This window comes from Podarcis melisellensis, assembly GCF_964234715.1.
Source record: "Podarcis melisellensis genome assembly, chromosome: 1".
NCBI lineage: Eukaryota > Metazoa > Chordata > Lepidosauria > Squamata > Lacertidae > Podarcis > Podarcis melisellensis.
The window spans coordinates 92119356-92139229 of NC_138528.1; the positions used below are offsets into that span (position 1 = coordinate 92119356).

Genomic DNA, 19874 nt, shown 5'->3' on the forward strand with positions numbered 1-19874 from the left:
GTGCAGTTCATCTTGGGTTCTATCTAGCATAATTACAGGAGTACTACTGATACAGTTGAGAGTTCTAAAATCAGAGATGCACATCTGCAATCAATTAGCGTAGTGGATTAAATGTGCCAGCTGCAGAACACAAAAAGGAGAATCAGATTCTTTAATTTTCCAGTAAGATGGCCAAGTTAAGTTCACAATCAGGCATACAAATCACAAAAGCTTATTGCTTCAGTCAGCTCTTGAAACAACTAAATATAGATCATCTTGGAAATTGTCATGATGGTGGTTGGTTTCTTACAGCACTAAAAAGTCACCTGTCATTTAAGTCACATGCAATGTGATCAAAAGGTTCGTGCTCTCCAGTCACGTTTCATGATGTCACAATGTGGCTGGACTTTCTCCCAGGCTTTGCACAGAATAAGGTACAGGCAAAGTACTGCAAAGGGGATCTGCTAATAAGTTACCTCTTGCTTCCCTTTTCTTGATAGCTGGGAGGCAACAAAAGACACTCAAGTAGCAGTGTTGGCATTGCCAGACAGAGCTAAGAAGTGGTTCTTAGCCTTCTGCAGTCATGAAACTTTTTCTTTTGATTCCTGAGACTTCAGCTCTAGCCCAGTCTGCAGTTTGTACCCTCGGTTTGGAAGTAGCAACGTATTTTGTTGAGCTCAATTAAAAAGGTGTTAGAGATGCTTTTCGGCAACATTTACTGACAAGAGCAAAACACAGAGTTTTTTAAAGACTAAATTGCATGCGATACTAAACACACTGATGTTACATTACAAGCTTTTTAAGTGGTGTTAACAGTCACAGGGAGAAAACCTGATCAGGACTGAGACCACAACATGAACAACGCCCCCACTCCACCTTTGGCTAAGCTTCTATTAGACCTAGAAGCAAAGCACCCACTAGTCATTTCCCTCCAACAGGTTTCATGAGAGAAAGGAGTCTTCTGTGGTGTTAAGATGCTTAGGATGTGAATTTCCCAACAACAGGAGCTCTATTGCCCCCCCCAGCCCCAACTTTTATTCTGATACCAGCTAAAAACTTCACTGTCTGTCTCCCCTCACCACCTTTTGACTGTTTATCTACTGCTTTCCTGTATTAAAAAGTTGTTTTATAGTTTTGTTTTTTATAGCTGATTTTGTCCAATATGAATTGGAGAGGTGGGAATAAAATCTCAGTCAATCAAGGGGTAAATTGCTTTCATATCTTACCTGAAAACTCTTCCATAATTCCCATGGACTTTGTACACACCATACAGCCGATCTGCCACTCTCTAAAGCAAGCAAGCAGTGGTCAGTTTTTCCAGACATATTATTTAACTGAAGCGTTCTAGGAAAAGTGTGCCATATAAGATATTCACATTAACAAAGCTCTATTCCACTTTTTCCTTCTGGAATGCTAGCCTGAATTACATTAATAAAATACCAAGAGGCAAGAATTTTATTTTCTCTTTTCTTGTTGGTCTCTACCCAAACAAGAAAATGCTTATTTGAATTGCTTTCTCTTCATTGTTCTAATCCCATCATGATCCACCAAAATATATTCTTTTACATCGTGACTGCTTTCTTTGGTTTAAGAAACCATTAATAGAAAATCTTGTCAATTTTTTTAAAAAACTGAATTACAATGTTATCCAAATGGTCCATGGCCTCCAAATGAAAGGATATTAGGATGGGATATGATGGCATTTGCAAAATAGTTGCTGACTCTTCTGTAATGTATCAGGTGTGAGTTTTTTGCCAGCCTTAATTGTAATTTTTGACAATATGCCCAGCACTGAAGTCTGGCTCACTTTCAAGACAAACTGAGCTTTCTGAAATAACAGAATTATATCAGCTACTTACTAGTCCCTAATAAACAGCCTGAAGACAGAAACAGACAACATGGAGACTATGGGCAGAATCCAAATTTGCTCTGGAGGGTTGAGGGAAATCTGAAAACAGATTAAGGGGCAATTGGGATAGGAGGGGAAGTTCTGTTGCACTACCAGAAGTCCTTGGTGCCAACAGAATTGCTTTATTAGTTACTGCCTTAAGTAGCTCAGCAATTTTATATTTAATTTTTCAGATCCATGATATCAGATCCTACACTTAAACCAATGGATATTCTTACGGGACCAAACAATTCCTTACATCACCCCCGAACACACGGCAGAGGTTTATTCTGAAATAAATCTCCCCAGCCCCACAACAAGCTAAAGCTAAAAATGGGCACATGAGCTCACAGCACAGTCTGATGTTCTTATGGGAGGGATCAAAGCAAATAAAAGAGGTTTACCACTATACACAGTACAATGGATATGCGGGGTGGGGGGGTGGGAACTATAAGAATCTAACTGGAAAACACAAAAAAGAAGTATTTGAGTATCCACACCTCCCAAGGGGCATCCCATTTTTGAGCACCACTTTTTTAATTTGTGAAAATGTTCCTGTGTTTTTTTTACCCCTCACATCAGAGAACCGCACTTAAAAATGTGGTTGTTCTTCCAACTTCTCGCTATTTCTTGAATTCTGGGACACAAAGCAAAGGCACATTTTTTAGAAAAATAAATGGCCACTTCCAAAACCCAGCACTACAATCAAATCAGCTGCACATCAACAAGGGACAGATGGATTCTTTTATTGTACTTTAACCAATGTTGATAAATGTTACTCTCCATTAGAACCCAAGGAGGAAACACTTACAGCTCTAACTCTCAGAAGGTGTGATATGACAGACTGCAGCTCATCACTGTAGTGTTTAAGTTCTGTAAATCTCCTGGGAATGCAAAAACAGATAGCAGATCATTAGCAATCAGGAACACAAACTGCCATAAACTGTATGACAGCTTCAGAATGGAACAGTTTAAGGAAAAGATTGACTTGTTTAAGTAGAATTATCTCTAGCTTCCTGAAGTAGCAGCCATCAGCTAAAGTAAGGATTTGGCAGAACTCTTATTAATGCAAGGAAGAGTTGGTTGAGCAAAACGAGGCCTTGTTTAACCACTAGCCTGTTCAGTATTCCACTTGGTCAGTTGGAAAACAATTTATTTGGACAAAGAGATACTGGAATGAAATGTAGTACCCTCATTCAGGCGCAAAATTACATTTCAAGCACAAACCTCAGCAGTTTGAGACAGATGGAAAGCAATACACTGACTTAAGCTACCAGTGCAATGCAAGGGCTACACATTCACAACATGGTGAATTAAGTTAAAAAATACAGGAACATAAAAATCAGCTATCAACAGAAAAAAATTGGCCCTTCTTAAACCCTTTTTCAGAAGTGCTTTCGGTACGGTTCTGTAGATAATGACCACATTAAAAGGGGGGGGGGATCAGACCCTTCCCCAAGTAGTGCTGACTGTGTAATGCTTCTTGGAGCAAGCACAGTTAATAAAAATTGCTGAAAGATAGTTAGCTTGGACAAGTTAGCTGTTTTCAAAGTGCAACTGCGTCTCAGCAAAATGAGTAGTTTAAGGGTTCAGGCAGATGTAAGAATTTAAGAGCAGTCAGAAGTAGTGTTGCTGGAACTCTCAAAAGAGAAGTCTCAACATTTATTTTTGCTAGCACACATTCATGAGCGCTTGCAGAGTTAGACGCAGAGTCCTTCAAAATTTAGGCTCAGCTCGACATGGGCTTGTTTTGACTCTGGCTACTACTGATTCCATCCCTTCCCTCAACTTACTCAGCTATGGCAAGGAAGGGCTTACAGTGCATCTGTAAATACTGCCACAGCATGCTCCAACAGAATCCAAAGGTTTCAGGAACCACAGGAAATGTTATCTATCACAGCAGTGCTTTCTTCAGCTGCACAACCTGTCAAGATTCTACCCAACCTACACTGCAATTAGGCTTGAAAAAAAGGAATCAACAGAAAACTTTTTTCAAAGCCAACTGCAGCAGGAGAGGGGAGAAGAGGAGACACAGACGGTTAAGTGCAGAAGTCTCAGGGGCACATCCAACACAGACCAGCAACTCCCTGTTCCAATCTAAAGCCGGAGGCCCCACTGCTATGGGAAAAGTTGTCAAAAATAAAGGATGAGAGGTAGGCCCCATCATCAGGAACATGACAAGGCCCGAACTTTAGCAAAGGCATAGACTTTGTGACTTTTTTGGGGTATGGGATGGGGGAGGAAGGAGTGTGTGGTTGATGTCACAGGTGCTATCTAGTACCAGCTTTCAGCTACATGCCCATGAAAGAACACTGTATGTTTGTACAGAACTCAGTGAAAATACTGTATAGCTAGCCCTACTGTTCTAAAACAATTCCACATCTGTCTCCACACTAAACAAATGATTCTCATTGCCTGAAAATAGCTACCATTACTGTTAACCACGTGCAAGATTAATATATCAGAAAAATGAGAGAATTCTCCCCTCAGTTGGAGTTTGTTGATTTTGGGTTTTTGCCAGCATTTGAAATATAAGGGAAAGGACTAACTACAGTCCAATTTCCCATTCTTATAGCAACAGGGGACAAAGAGAACTGAAAAAGAGTAAGCAAGCATGGCTGAAATAAATGTAAAAGTGGTCTAGGGAATTGAAGGGAATTAGAGAGCACTGCCTTTATCAGCACATGGTTCAGCCAAGACAAGCAGAGACACTAATTTCATCATGCAATATGTTGCCATGTTCTGCATTTGCTTTTTGGAAAGTAGTGCTGGAGTTGTATAGGAAACTAACTAAAAGCTTTGAGCTTCGCAAATTTTGTTTTAAACCGCGAGTGACTGGAGGGAAAGAGAGGGATTATGATGTAAGAAAAGAGTTTAATTAATGCATCACTGAGATATTCTTTACTTTCCATCAGCAGGCCACAACATTTTCATCATCCCTCTTTCTCGTTGCTTTAGACAGAATGAGCTCTGTGCTTAGTTCAAGAACAACTGCAACAGCTAATATTTTGAAATGCTCGTTAGTAATCAGTTTCAAATTATTAAATCAAAATGACTCTAGCTGAAAATATTTTAGTTACGACAACATTTCATCTTTTTACCAGTCAAAATTCCCAAGCTCTTCTCAAAGTCTACTTCCTCTGCAAAAGACATGGAAAGAAATAGAGCCATAGCCAGTCACCAAACCATAAAGCAGAAGGGAAAGTTATGTTTTGTATTTGCTGGTTGTATTTGTGAGAGATCATTTTAACTAGTCATGAAGTCATTTGAATAATGAGTTGCAGCATAAATGAGGGGCTCCCAAAATCCGCCATGAAAAAATATCAAATTTGTAAGAGCTTTACAGCACCATCCTATACATGTATACTCAGAAGTCCAATGGAGTTGAATTGGGCTTACTCCCAGTAGGGATAGGACAAGGGTGGGGAACCTGTGGCTCTCCAAATGCTGCTGTGACTCTAGCTCTCCATCAGCCCCAAACAGTATGGCCAATGATCAGCACACCACTTGCACTTACATATTTTTGCATGCTCTATACTCTATTCACAATAAAGCAAAAGTTGGGCTTCCAGCTGCATCATTACCACATTATTCCTTTCACCCCTGGGTTTTCCCCTTTATTTTGGGAAAGCGTAAGGATTTATTAGTAGATATACTGTGGTCATCTCAATGACATACTATGACATTTAGAAAGCCTATCTGCTTACAATTATCATTGGGTGGACATATGTCAAGGGAGGAAAGGGAGAGATGCATGTGTAGGAAATTATTACTGGGATGCAGGAGCATTTTCTGTATGTAAACAAAAAGAACAACAACACTCTTTTAAAGAGTTGGGAGAGGGCAGAGAAGAAGCCCAAGGGATTTGGTAAAGGGAATGAGGATCACCTTTCAAATTTACATTGGGTGCTCTTTGGAGATAGGCTCAATAAACCAAGAGTGAAGGGAGAGAGACACCTCCAGCCCAAGGAAGAGCTGTGAGTGGTGAGAGACTCTGCATTGGCCAGCTGGTAATGCCTTTTTCCACCTGCCTTGCCATACCCTCCAGTCATGGGGGTGGGGAGAGTGTGTGTATGAACTTAACAGTGCTTAGTTCATCTTTTGCTTGCTATTTTGTTAATGTTGTTAATATTTTTTATAGATTATAAATGCCATATTGATTTGTTAATCATATGACTTTTGCTTTAATTGTGATGTTTGGCTTGTTTTAGTTGTTGCTTTGTTATAGACTACTATACTATTGCTATTTTTAATTATTCTGTATGATTTATCCTGTACTTATGATGTTCTATTATGTTCTATCATATTATTGTTATTTATTGTTTGTAAGCCACTTTGGGATTCGTCTGAATGAAAAGCGGCATAGAAATGTAATAAACCAAACCAAATCAGAGCGTATATCAACAAGGAGGCGGCCTTATAAGCAAATAAAAAATATTTACACATTAACTGTAACTCCCAATTGCAACACAAACTAAAAACACACACAACACACTTACCTGTCTGGGTTTTTCACTCTGAATGTTGCATTAAGGGCTTTTAACCTAGAATCTGCCTAATGAAGAACACACAAGACACTAATTTTATTCACTTAAATAAATTTAAAACACACATTTCAGAAGATTATCACCAGAATAAAATATGGTATCACTTGTGATTAAAAATGTACTAGAAGCAGTTATTGCAACAATATTTCAAGTTACATTCGAGTATAGAGGCCTAGCTATTACGTCACAAAACTTCTATGAACAGAAATGGGAAAGCTCAGTTGAGACTATTAATCTCAAGGTCGTGGCCTTGAGCCCCACGTTAGGCGAAAAATTCCCTTCCAACTTTACAATTCTATTCTTCAAATCTCTTTACATATTATGCCATAACTTTCAGTTACCAAAAATTAATTTTGAATATTGCTCCCCTCACATTAAATTATGAAGCTGCAAATTAGGCTTACCCTTTGACAGAATGTCACACATTATAATAAAAATGAGATAATTACCTTTAGCTGAAATCCTGTTTCATTTACCGTCTCCTTCCATCCACCTTCCTAGAAATGGAAATTTCATTTCAACTTTAATTTCAATTTCATTTTTCAATGCATTATAAATGTGTGAGTGCTGCCTCTGTAACACCACTGGTCCAACACAAAAAAGGGCTAGCATTTTACTGTATTGTGTTTTTAAGCTACAGTAAGCTGCCCTGAGTGGGCACTAGGACAACGGGATAGAAATGTTTATATAAATAAATGGGCATCTGCATATATAAGACAGGCTTGCAAATAAATCCACAAGAGCTACCAGCCCACAGAACTTTTCATTATCCCATCTGCTCATGCTTACCAATTGTTTAAAAAACCCACCTCTGCTCCAATTTACAATGATTTCCTATCTGTCACTTGGAATCAATTTCTACCCACTTCATATGAGTAGGCAAATGGGTATTTACCAGTCTGGTATAAGAGCCAGGATATGCATTACTTCCTTCATTATTCTCATAAAACACATTCCAGCAATGCCTGTTCAGAAATCTGAAGACTCTCTGGTGGCTCCATGCAGAAAACGAGTCACACTCAGGAAGAGAAGAGTTAATGGCCAGTTCTGATATTCTTATTTTAAAAGATTTATCAACTGCTCACATTCTAAAATATCACAGTAGTGTACAGAAAACTATTGCTCTATCCAGTTACTTCTGTGGCTGTTAATCTTTCCCATTTCACCCTTTTCCCAACAGCTAGAAAAGACCAATCACCAGAAAAATAACAGAGCAGGCTAGCAGCCCTCCCTTTTCGGTTATGACATCGAGACACTTCAGCTTTGCCTACAGGGCAAATGCAATAAACAATCCTGAAAATCTTTCAACAGGCAGGACTGGACGGCTATTTATATGGATTTGATATACTACAGAACAAGATGAAAACGGGGCGCTTCCATTACTCAAATTCAACTATCAAAAGCCTACAGTAGATTTTTCTTGTTACAGTATCCTGCAGGGCTGAGAAAGAGTCCTCCATGAAGTCCCAAATATCTGTTCTAGTCAGTGTAGACTCTACACTAACTGGCAACAGATTTCCAGAACTTCACACAGGTGTTTCCTACTCAGAGAGAAGCCACCAATTGAATCTAGAACCTTTCGCAAGCAAAGCATGCACTCTGTCATTGAGTTACAGCCCCACAATTCTTACATAATCTGATGCATTTATCATGAATTAGAATTAAGGTGGAAGAGTTTTTGTTTTGCTTTTAAATCCTGCAGACAGAATTAAGGTACCTTGGTTAAAAATGAATTAAAAATCTTCTCCTGACAAAGAATGGGATGTGAAGCCACCCGCAATAGGAAGTTTTCCAAGCCAATTCTTCTTCTTTCCACAAAATCTGGATCCATGTTATCTGCTGCTAGCTTATGCCAAACAAACTCTGCCTGTGAAACAAGGGGATGTGTTAAGAGCATGATTGTGTATACTTCACACTAAGATAATGTTTTCCATTTCTACAAATTATGTGAAGTATATAAGCAGTTATGTTTGCTTTACATAATTTATTCTGGGGCAAAGGCACAGAAACCTTATGCTCTGGTGACTGAAAATGCTGCTACAGTTCAGTTCCTCCGTCTTGAAATTTCACTAGGCACTGCCCATACTTGTGTAAACATATCTTCACAACCTTCTGAGGTCACCAGCTTTTTGGGGATCCTGGGTATATTTGGAATGTTGAGTGTGTGCTTTGAGAACCACATCTACTGGCTGCTTCTCTCCCTATTAACCCAGGTCTCTCTTATATATGCCCCAGAAAGAGAGAAAGCACACATACAACACTTGTTTTTCCCCCATGTGGTTTGGGTAAAAGCTGGATCTAGTAGTACTGCATGATCTTACATGGAGTCCACCCAAAACCCACCAAATTAAGGTTTATGTTGGTAGACAGCAAAATAAAAATAAGTGTCAGTAATAAAATAATAATGATGCAAGGCATGAGTGATCATTATTATCATTATTTTACATTGGATGACAACAAAACCACCATCAAATCACAGAATACAACTACAGCCATATATCTGACCTATGAGTTGATGGTGATTTTGAAAGAATTCCTAGTAAAACGGAGGATCTGTGCTGTGGATCTGCATTTTTGCACCACAGCAGCACTGAAAAGCACTGGATCCATGATTTTCTTACAGCTTGGTCAATGAAAACAGAAATCATGTGTGATATAATGGTGGTCTGATGAGAAACTTGTAAAAAATAATAATACAAGAGGATCAGTTTTACTAGATCCAATGTATGTACATGTGCCCCCCCTTTGATTCCTGTGGCACCCCTGGTTGCTACTCCTGGTTTCTCCATTTTTCTCACCTGTTTCCCATACTGCTCCCCTTTCCCTCCTAACTCCCACAGATTACCAAACTTTCTGTTCAATTCCTGATCTAAGCATTAAAAAGCACATAAAGCTGAAAAAGGAAGTGGGAAGTAGTGTTGCTCTTCCAACTTCTTCATCTAGTCATCCTGTATGTACTTTTAGAATAAAACACAGTACCCATCCACACCACATGACAAAAGGGGGCAGTAAGCATGTCTATATATGGTGGTGGGGAGGCACAGAGGCTTTGCCAAGGAAAATCGACAAGGGTATCATTGTTCCCATGGACCCCACACTGGCAACCCCAAAAGGCTGCTTTAAAAAGCCCCAGCACAGTACAATACTGGATGAATGCTAGTGTGGATATTGCGTCAAGAAAGATGGAAAAACAGAGTGAGATGAAGTTGCAACATTTTCTTACCCTTTTTTCTGGCAAAGGTGGTACAATAACATGTGGGTAGTTAACTAGCAAATAATTCCTCAACAATTCAAATTCACTGTATCGCCTCCAAAGAGAATCTGGGGGAGAACATTGCCCTTCAGCCTGCGACTCCACAGCCCTGAAAGACATCAGATCATAATTTTGAAGAGAGAATGCTAAGATCAGTACAAGATCTTAGTCTTAAAGCTATACACAATTTGCTAAGAAATTTTATTTTGTGGGTTTTGCAATGACCTTTATAGAGATACTATATGGGGTTCTGAACTGTGGGAAAACAAATAATGCCAAAGATTCCAACTGTGACGTTTCACTGGTATTGCTTATATGAACCTTTTAAAAATGCAGTGGTCATTCTTACCTTACTTCTGGCCATTTTTGTATATCCAGTGTATTTACTTCATTTAAAATGTTTCTATATTTTAGTGCTAGATTGAGTTGTGAAGCAGTGTACGTATACATAAAGCAAGAAATACCATAAGCTGGAACAAAAACAACTAGAATGATATGCACCATGTTAAATATTCACCTAAAATGTTACTGAGGTCCCATGCCTATGAGATAACATACATATATCAGGATATGTACACCCTTGGCTACTATTGGGAAGCTGACATCAAGCCAGCAGGGAAAGCAAAGGAATATGGAAAATGCAAATTTTGGCTTTGCTAGCATGACCAGCCAAAAATGGTAAGCACTTGAATTAAATATATAAAATGGATGGCATCCAATGCAGTGAAAGTATGCTCAGACACAATGGGAATTCTGCCTCCCTTTCCTCCCCTACTGCTGTCCTGTAACAGACTCTCCTGTCATTGCAGTAAATACAATGAAGAGACAGTGGGAACCTAAATCTGTGCTCTTGCTTGGTACTTTTATTTATTAACAAAAGCATAGGTTCAGAAAGAGAGATTATAATGGAAGGCTGAGATTCTGCACTACAATGGAGACAAGGTAGGGAAAATTGCAGGTATTTTTATTCTTGAAGAATATTTTTCCATCTGGCTGCATTAAGTGGCCATAAAATATCACTAATGTGAGAATACTTCTCCCCAGGAGATTTACTCCACAAAAGGAAGTTAAACCCACAAAAGGTACTCATTATGCTGAATGCCTTCATCATCATTTGATTCTTCCAGCCACATTATAAACTTCATCTCTAAACACAAGTTCTGCAATCCCTGCCTCAATTAAGATGATAATCACTTGCTGACATTTGGTCTAACTTTTCAATTTATTATTGGTTTTGAAACATTACGATGCTTGTCAAGTGTTCTGACAAGAAAACCATATGCTTTCCCACTTAATAAAGCAGTAACAATGGTCCTTGCCATGAGCTGAAGCAAGATGCCTGGGGGAAAAGTTAAGGAAAAAGTTATACCTCTGAATTTCCACCATTTAATGGTGTAAGTGATTGAGATACTGAATTACTCTAAACCCGCATTTATTTACTTTAGTGAGAAATGCCAAACTGAACCAATGGGCAGAGAAGATCTGTTAATTCTCATTGCTATATAAAACTAACTATCTGAAAATGGGTCGTTAAACAGAAAGAATCTATAAATCAGGAAAACGCAAGAAGGACATTGTTTATTTCCCAATTAAAAAAAAAACTTTTGACTGGATGACTTACATGGTTAGGCCTGGTTCACACACTTTTAATACAAGTTTACAAATGAATTACTGTATTCGATGTTTAGAAGGGGACATAGGCATTACCATTATTCCATGAGAATAAAAGTCACGTTTTGCCAAATACTTAGCCAAATGATTGTATTTGTGTGCTTTTCTCCAAAGAATAATATATTTAAGGGATCCAGTAGTCCAACAGCTATTTAAAATCCTTCTAGACCAGCATCCTGATAAATACCGTATTATAGGTGCCCAAAATTATTTGAATATGAAAAGGGTATTTGACTGCTAAAGCAGACAGATAAGCAATGATAATGCAGCAGGTCCTTCCCACCTTAGGATCGGTGTTTTTTACCTACTCATAAATCTCTTTTCTCTTTCTCCTCCACTAAAGTTGCGAAAAGGCTGGCATATCAAAGGAAATGATAACAGCTCCCCAGTTCTCTACTTGAATTAGGAAGAACTTAAGTACTTAATAAGATATTTGAAAGGCAGTCCAATATAATAGGGACGCAGGTGGCGCTGTGGGTTAAAGCCTCAATGCCTAGGACTTGCCGATCGAAAGGTCGGCGGTTCGAATCCCTGCGGCGGGGTGCGCTCCCGCTGCTCGGTCCCAGCGCCTGCCAACCTAGCAGTTCGAAAGCACCTCCGGGTGCAAGTAGATAAATAGGGACCGCTTACCAGCGGGAAGGTAAACGGCGTTTCCGTGTGCGGCTCTGGCTCGCCAGAGCAGCGATGTCACGCTGGCCACGTGACCCGGAAGTGTCTCCGGACAGCGTTGGCCCCTGGCCTCTTAAGTGAGATGGGCGCACAACCCCAGAGTCTGTCAAGACTGGCCCGTACGGGCAGGGGTACCTTTACCTTTACCAATATAATAAACTCCATACATAAGAAGAGGAATTTTACATTGACAAATAGGTTGCATACAACTGTAATCTAGAGGTGTCAAGCAAAAGGAAAAAAGAGTGAAGTCTCTTATTAGTTACTCTCAACATGCTTTTGTAAACTGTTAAAAAAAAAAAGCCAAACCCAATACTCCTCATTTCTAACACACAAACAATTCAATACACTATAACCATTTCTGCCGCACTGTTTATGCTTGCCCCATTGCTCTATATACAAAGCCAAGCACACACCAAAAGTGATGTATAAATAACGAACAGCAGCAGTATGGAAAAACAAGATGTATATTATACCCTGTAGAACAATTACAACTTGTTTCATTTCCTTAATGTTCAACAGTCAAGAGACTATCCTAGTACCCTTTGGCATGGTCTACTGGGAAGCCCATTTGAGACCACTGGATGTAAGTTCTCAATTTTTACTGCCAACCATGTCTCTTTCAGTCCTTATTACTATTAAGCAAGTCTTCAAACCTCCTCTTCCCCTAGGATAGTTTTTATTTCACAGATTTATCTGAAGATGATTTAATAAAGTTACCAGCAAGACCAGGGAATCAGCGAAACAGCTACAATTCCGCCTCTGGGAACTGCACATCTGTACTAAGCAATGACTTAGATTAGCATTATGTGTGAACTGCATCATTGTCAGTGTTCCAAGTTAGCAATTCTCTTATACAGACAGATCCTTTTAACTAGTCCTGTTCTGACCCAATGTGCAGATCACTTGTAATAAAAACAGCTTGTTAATATTTTTTGGATTGTTAAAAAACAAGTCCACAGAACTTGAATTCTCATTTAGATTTTGTTATTTTAATTGATTTTAATTCAATTTTTATTTTGGTGTTTTAAATCGCAGCAAATCTAGCCTCTCTAACTGCACAGAGCTAGCAAAGGACACATGTTACTTAAGAAATTATTAATATGTTTAAATTCAAATAACTTGGAGCCTTAACGGATCAATCCTGTCTACTCAGCAGCAAGTCCTGCTGAGTTCAATAAAGCCTACTTCCAGGTAAGTGGATATAGGATAGCAGTCTAAGTGTTAGTTACAGATAGGTAGCCGTGTTGGTCTGCCATAGTCAAAACATTTTTTTTTTCTTCCAGTAGCACCTTAAAGACCAACTAAGTTAGTTCTTGGTATGAGCTTTCGTGTGCATGCACGAAGAAGTGTGCATGCACACAGGTATCTGAAGAAGTGTGCATGCACACGAAAGCTCATACCAAGAACTAACTTAGTTGATCTTTAAGGTGCTACTGGAAGAAAGTGATTACTCATGAAACACTGGGAACTCAGAAACTGAAGATAGGAAGCATCATGACCACATTTACTATTAGGGGAAGACTGGAGAATCTTTTTCCTGCTGCGGCTACATTCCCTCAGTAATTATGGGCCAGGAGTCTTACACCAGCAGTGGGCAGGGCAGAAGCCAGTGACAACTGGTATTAGAGCAAAAGTAGCCTTGGCCGCTCCTTTTCTCTCTCTTTGTGCCCACCTCTTTCCCCCCTCCCCTGTCACCCTCCAGCCTGCCCCCAGTCACCCTCCTTGCAACACATAAGAAATTAGTGCAAGGGATACATGAAATTAAGCTGAGGGTCAAAAATTGCCTGTCCCTGTATTAGACAAATAAGGGATCTTATTTTAAAACTGAAATATCCATAAGTTACTGATTCCATTCTCATTCAAAGCAGAACTTATCCACGGTACATTTTTCTGAGTATATCAACTTTAGTAAATTTAACCTAGCTTTGGAGGTTTGATCTTTAGTGATGGGGATACAATGGGCTGATCACCATATACTGATTTTATAGTATCATCCAGCACTGAACTTCAAGAAACAAACAAACAAGAAAGGATTCTCTTGTTTCCAGCAGTCAGAATTAGCCACTGCTCTCGATCTCCAGTTCAAAATAATTTTAGATAAGCAAAGCTGATACAAAATTCCTTTATAATAAGGGCTTAAAGCAATTCACCAATATTGCTAATTCATAAGACACGAAAAAATAATGTTTGAGATGCTGTAGAAAGGGGGAAAGCCTACCATCTGTGCCACAGTGTAGCTAAAAGGTCAACAGAGTAGCAAGGCAGTTTTTTCAGCAGATGAACAGGACTATTTTGCAGTTAGGATTGAAAACAGTAATCTAGAACACTCATTTTATTGAACAGAGAAAAATAGTTAACTGTGTATTATTTGCAAAAAAAATAAAGCTGTGTAAAGAGGGTGCTACAGTAAGTTTGAACAGCTTGGTTAATAATGTACAAAGGGCCACAACAGTCAACCAACATTTATATGCAAATGCCTCTAGAATGAGTGGTCAGCTAGCTATGTTGAGCTTATGTATGGCTACTGGTACTAGCATTTTGAATTCTTGCCAGTAGAGTAACTAAACAAGAAAAGACACAAAGATTAAATCTATACAATCTATTTCAGAATACTAAAGAATTCTGTGGAATACATACAACCCTCAGCTCACAGATTCATCTACAAGTAGGCTAATATGAATTGTCCTTCAAGTACATGTTCCCATAGTCATCCAAAAGCAGCCATAGAATACTGAAATGTAACTGGCCCTTAAACTACTGGAGAAGAGCCAATCAGATAACTAACCTTGGTTGAATGCTCTTTTACCCACCTTGTTTCCACGAGGTAAGCAGTGTAAGTTTCCTGCATGTTCATGGCATTCCGTCCAGTCCGTTTCTCTGCTTCTGCAACACTAATTTCTATTTTCTTCAATAAGCAATCTTCCATCATCTTTTTACGAAGAGAGGGGGGGATATTAGTAAGCATTGCACAAGACAAAAACAACTATCAACTCCTTTTGAATTCTGATTCTTCAAAAGGGCAGAGCACAGTTTAGTTTCATACTATTCATCGGTTCCAACAATACAAGTAAGCTCACCCCACAGTATCTATTGTTATGAATTTGGGGGGGGGGTGTGTGAGGTAGGCTGTATGCCTGAGCCGCCTTCTACTTTCTGGATCCAGTAGATTCAATTCCTGGAATAGCCAGGTTAGCTTCCTGGTGAAACAATGGCCATGTAAGTATGGGTCCTTAAGATAACAAAAGAAGTGGCTTTGTGGTAATCAGAGAAGCAAGACCCTCTTGGGGTGTTAATGCTGTGAGCCTCTCCACAGTAGGCCCAGGTTACATATATGTGTAAATAAAACATATATCATAAAGACTCTAGAGTCTCCACTGTACCTCATTCTGAAGGAATCAAGAACCCTGGGTAAGTGTGTAGAACCTGTGGAATATCATACCACTCAAGAGATTGGGGTAGCGTGCAACAGATTGTTAGACTCTAACCCTAACATTATAGTCTTATTCTTCTGCTTTAACTATATCAGAAAAACTGCCATAGTACCCTATTTGTCTTTTAATTACACCAACAATGAGCAATGGTAGGTAGGTGCATACTGTACATTGAAGCTTATGGCACAGCAGAAGCTTTCTCATATTGTACCACATGGTATTCTTATGTGGAAGAAAATAAAGAATTAAAAACGGTGGACTTTCCAGCACTCTCTTTGTGTTTCTGTTGCTTGGACCATCATACCGTTAATACACTTCTTATATACAATCTTGCCAGTGAAGAGCTGCTTCAGCTATTAAGTATTAAAAAGGAAAGCTCCACATGTACATGTGGAGATGAGTCATGACTGGCCATGCCTCCTCACCATATATGCACCATTTATGTGCAGTAATACAAATGTATGTAGTACTTCAAACATGACAGCAAGTACACATACTGTATGCTCAATGATAGGTGAAGTAGCCATAATCCTACTTTTTCACCTTAGTCTGTTAGCTTCCCAATCTTTGCCCCCTCCACAAATGTTGGTGCTCATGTGCATGTTCACAATCACTTAGTTCAAATGTTGTTACCATTTCATATCCACAAGCCAGCTGGTATAAGATGTCCCTCTCTTTCATATAGTATATTTCAGTCCCAATTTTTGTCACCAAATAGCCAAGCCAGATAGCAAAGTAAATTAAACTAGACAGGACTAGATCGAATGGACCAAAAATACAGAAGGGCAGCCCTGTATAGGGACGTTTTTAATGTTTGATGTTATGCTTTTATACTTGCTGGAAGCAACAAAACCGGTGGGCAGGGTACTACTTCTACTACTACTACTATTATATTTCAGTTGATCATTAGAATGGGTTATGGGGTGTTAGCAGAATGATAGTACCTATGGAGGGGGACACATTGTGCTCCTTCTTGGGTAGTTAATCCCCACCCTGCACTCAGTTCTCATCTGTGGCTCTGAGTCAGCATGCAGTAAGCACCAAACACAGGGAAACAGCTTCAAGTGGCTGGTTAAACTACCGTATTTTTTGCACCATAGGGCGCACCGGACCATAGGGCGCACCAAGTTTTTTTGGGGGGAAATAAAGGGGGAAAATTTATTTCCCCCCCCAGGTGCGGGGCTGGGGCGGGGGAAGCTAGAGCTTCCCCCGACCCCAGCCCTCAAACAGGCAGCTCTCCGCAAGCAGCGGGAGCGCTCCCGCTGCTTGCGGAGAGGTCCGCGAAGCCTGGACGCGCTGAGCTCAGCGCGCCCAGGCTTCGGCATGCAGGCACCTCTCCGCAAGCAGCGGGAACGCTCCCGCTGCTTGCGGAGAGGTCCGCGAAGCCTGGACGCGCTGAGCTTAGCGCGCCCAGGCTTCGGCATGCAGGCACCTCTCCGCAAGCAGCGGGAACGCTCCCGCTGCTTGCGGAGAGGTCCGCGAAGCCTGGACGCGCTGAGCTCAGCGCGCCCAGGCTTCGGCATGCAGGCACCTCTCCGCAAGCAGCGGGAACGCTCCCGCTGCTTGCGGAGAGGTCCGCAAAGCCTGGACGCGCTGAGCTCAGCGCGCCCAGGCTTCGGCATGCAGGCACCTCTCCACAAGCAGCGGGAACGCTCCCGCTGCTTGCGGAGAGGTCCGCGAAGCCTGGACGCGCTGAGCTCAGCGCGCCCAGGCTTCGGCATGCAGGCACCTCTCCGCAAGCAGCGGGAGCCCAGCGCTGGGCTCCTGCTGCTTGCGGAGAGGTGTGCGAAGCCTGGAGAGCATGAGGGGTTGGTGCGCACCGACCCCTCTCACTCTCCAGACTTCAGCGAAAGCCTGCATTCGCACCATAGGACGCACACACATTTCCCCTTCATTTTTGGAGGGGAAAAAGTGCGTCCTATGGTGCGAAAAATACGGTAGGTAAAGATAGCTGAGGGGTCTCAACCCCTCAGTGAGTTAGGGACTTCCTTGCGTGTGTAGACAGGGTCTGGCAGATTGAGCGGATCGGACGAATAGTGGGTCCAAAGGTCAATAAGGTAGTTTCTGCACAAGTAAGGGTCAAATGGGGCTCGTCACCCTGGGAAGGTTGAAACCAATGAAGCTTACTTCAGAGTACACATGCCTTAAGTGGTGCTGTACATTACCACAAGTAATACAGAACCACAAGTGGTGCATTAAATTAAGCCGTTGCTTGAATACACACACTAGAGTAATAAGTTTCAGCTATTTTGATCCAGGGTCTACCTTTAACCAAGGCATGAATCTGGGAACCCACTTACAGTTTTAAAGCATATATTTGTATGGCAGTAGTGCAGCTCTTGCAACCCACCTTAGAACATGCCATGACCCTGAAGTGGGTCCTAGCTCACCAGCTAAAGACCAATGCAACAGAGTGCCTTAGGCAAGCCACCTACTCCAGTTAGTATTACTTATTCAATCTGCATTATCGTCCTTCATCCAAATATCACAACACGAAAGGAGACACAAAATACATAACAAAGCAGAAATGAACCAGGAACATGGAGATGGTGGTGCCATGCAAAGTGCCCTGCACACTGCAGTGGTACCTCTGGTTACGTACTTACTGTATTTTTTGCTCTATAATACTCACTTTTTCCCTCCTAAAAAGTAAGGGGAAATGTGTGTACGTCTTATGGAGCGAATGCAGGCTGCGCAGATATCCCAGAAGTCAGAACAGCAAGAGGGATTGCTGCTTTCACTGTGCAGCGATCCCTCTTGCTGGTCTGGCTTCTGAGATTCAGAATATTTTTTTTCTTGTTTTCCTTCTCCAAAAATTAGGTGTGTCTTATGGTCTGGTGTGTCTTATAGAGCGAAAAATACGGTGATTCGTTCCGGAGGTCTGTTCTTAACCTGAAACTGTTCTTAACCTGAAGCACCACTTTAGCTAATGGGGCCTCCTGCTGCTGCCGCCGCACCACCAGAGCACGATTTCTGTTCTCATCCTGAAGCAAAGTTCTTAACCCGAGGTACTATTTCTGGGTTAGCGGAGTCTGTAACCTGAAGCGTATGTAACCCGAGGTACCACTGTACTGCCAAGTCTTTACCATCGTTATTGTCAGTCCCTGAATTCCTAGGAGGGTTAAGAGGAGGACGGCAGTTCTGAGGGCGCTGAGGGAATTTCGTTAACAATGACGGATACAGTAGACTCTTTATTTGCATCTGCCACTAGCAATAAAATGAAAGGTACTGAAGATAAGAGGTAAAAAACTTTGGGGGTTTACATTAATGATCAAATAATAGATCTTATTCTAATTGCCCCCGCAATTTGATTTCGTTAACCGTGACAGAGGAGAGGGGTTTCAGCTGGAGAGGCTTTCCTCACCTGTGCACGCTCAGCTGCACCTGCCAGAACTCCCAGCGGAGAGAAACTCTTTAAGAGCCCAGAGGTTCCCCCTCCCCCTCCCTGCTTCTCAACGGAAAACGCCCGCGGGACCCTCTCCCTCCCACCCACTCACATCACGCAACTAACCCTCCCCAGCCCCTCAGCTCAAACCCAGTTTCACTCTGCCCTCCTACCTACACCCTTCCCCGCCCTCTCAGGCCCTCCACCAACACCCCCGCCTCTTCCCCTGCCGCCCTTCCCCTTCTCAGCCGCCTCCGCCGGGGAAGCGGGACTAGGGCGAGGGCCGCGGCCTAACTGCCCTCCTGGTCCCCGGGAGCGGCGCAGCTCCCCTCACCGCGTAAGTGGCCGGGGAGACGGCCGCCGCCGCCTCGTCGTCTTCCTCCTCCTCAGGCCCGGGGCCTCCGGGAGACTCGGGCTCCTCGCCTTCCTGGCTGCTGGTGCTGCTGGTGCTGCCGCCTCCGCTGCTCCCGCCGCCAGGGCTCTCGGCACCGGGATGCTCCATGGAGGACACAAGGGGGGAAAGGGACGCGGAGACTCCACCGCGCAGGCGCGGAAGGCTCCCTGCCTGAGGTAACTACGCGGAAGGCGGAAGGAGGGAGTGGGCGGGGAGAAGGGGCGTGTCTAAACGTGAAGTGGAACGCACTCCTTGAGAAGGAGTAGTGCCCGCTAGTATGCTCTCTCCCCCGCCCCAGACCTTCCTTAGAGGTTTTTAAGCAGAGATCTGTCATTTTGAGATCCCTCGCACCGCAGGGGGTTAGGCTAGATGACTCTGGGGGTCCCTCCCAGCTCTACTATTTTGTGATCGTATGGTCCTCGGCACCACTAAGGCGAGATTTGCACCGCTTGATCACCCGGGTGCTGTGCATGTTTCGGTGGGACTTTGCTAGCATCAGTGGTCACTGACTTGAAGCCTGTATGTGTTGCTGCGTGCATGTTGTTGCCCAGAAGTTACGTCTTGGCAGATCCCAATGGGGCTCGCAAGCAGCCCGACTCATTGGCTACAGTGAGAGATACTCTCCTTGGGTAACTTCCGCCCCGCCGACGCCTC

At 42.0% G+C, this 19874-nt stretch overlaps 1 protein-coding gene across 1 annotated transcript in view; it reads right to left on the reverse strand.

Moving 5' to 3' along the window:
* The window catches only part of SNX4 (sorting nexin 4), a 29615-nt gene extending 10237 nt beyond the window's left edge, over positions 1–19378 (reverse strand). The window contains exons 1-8 of the mRNA XM_081925301.1: positions 19161–19378; positions 14821–14939; positions 9638–9776; positions 8132–8281; positions 6864–6911; positions 6367–6422; positions 2679–2751; positions 1206–1267 (exon numbers count right to left, since the gene is read on the reverse strand). Coding sequence (XP_081781427.1) covers positions 1206–1267; positions 2679–2751; positions 6367–6422; positions 6864–6911; positions 8132–8281; positions 9638–9776; positions 14821–14939; positions 19161–19328 — 815 coding nt within the window. The 5' untranslated portion in view covers positions 19329–19378. The remainder of the gene's footprint in view (positions 1–1205; positions 1268–2678; positions 2752–6366; positions 6423–6863; positions 6912–8131; positions 8282–9637; positions 9777–14820; positions 14940–19160) is intronic.
* Between the last annotated feature and the right edge of the window lie 496 nt (positions 19379–19874).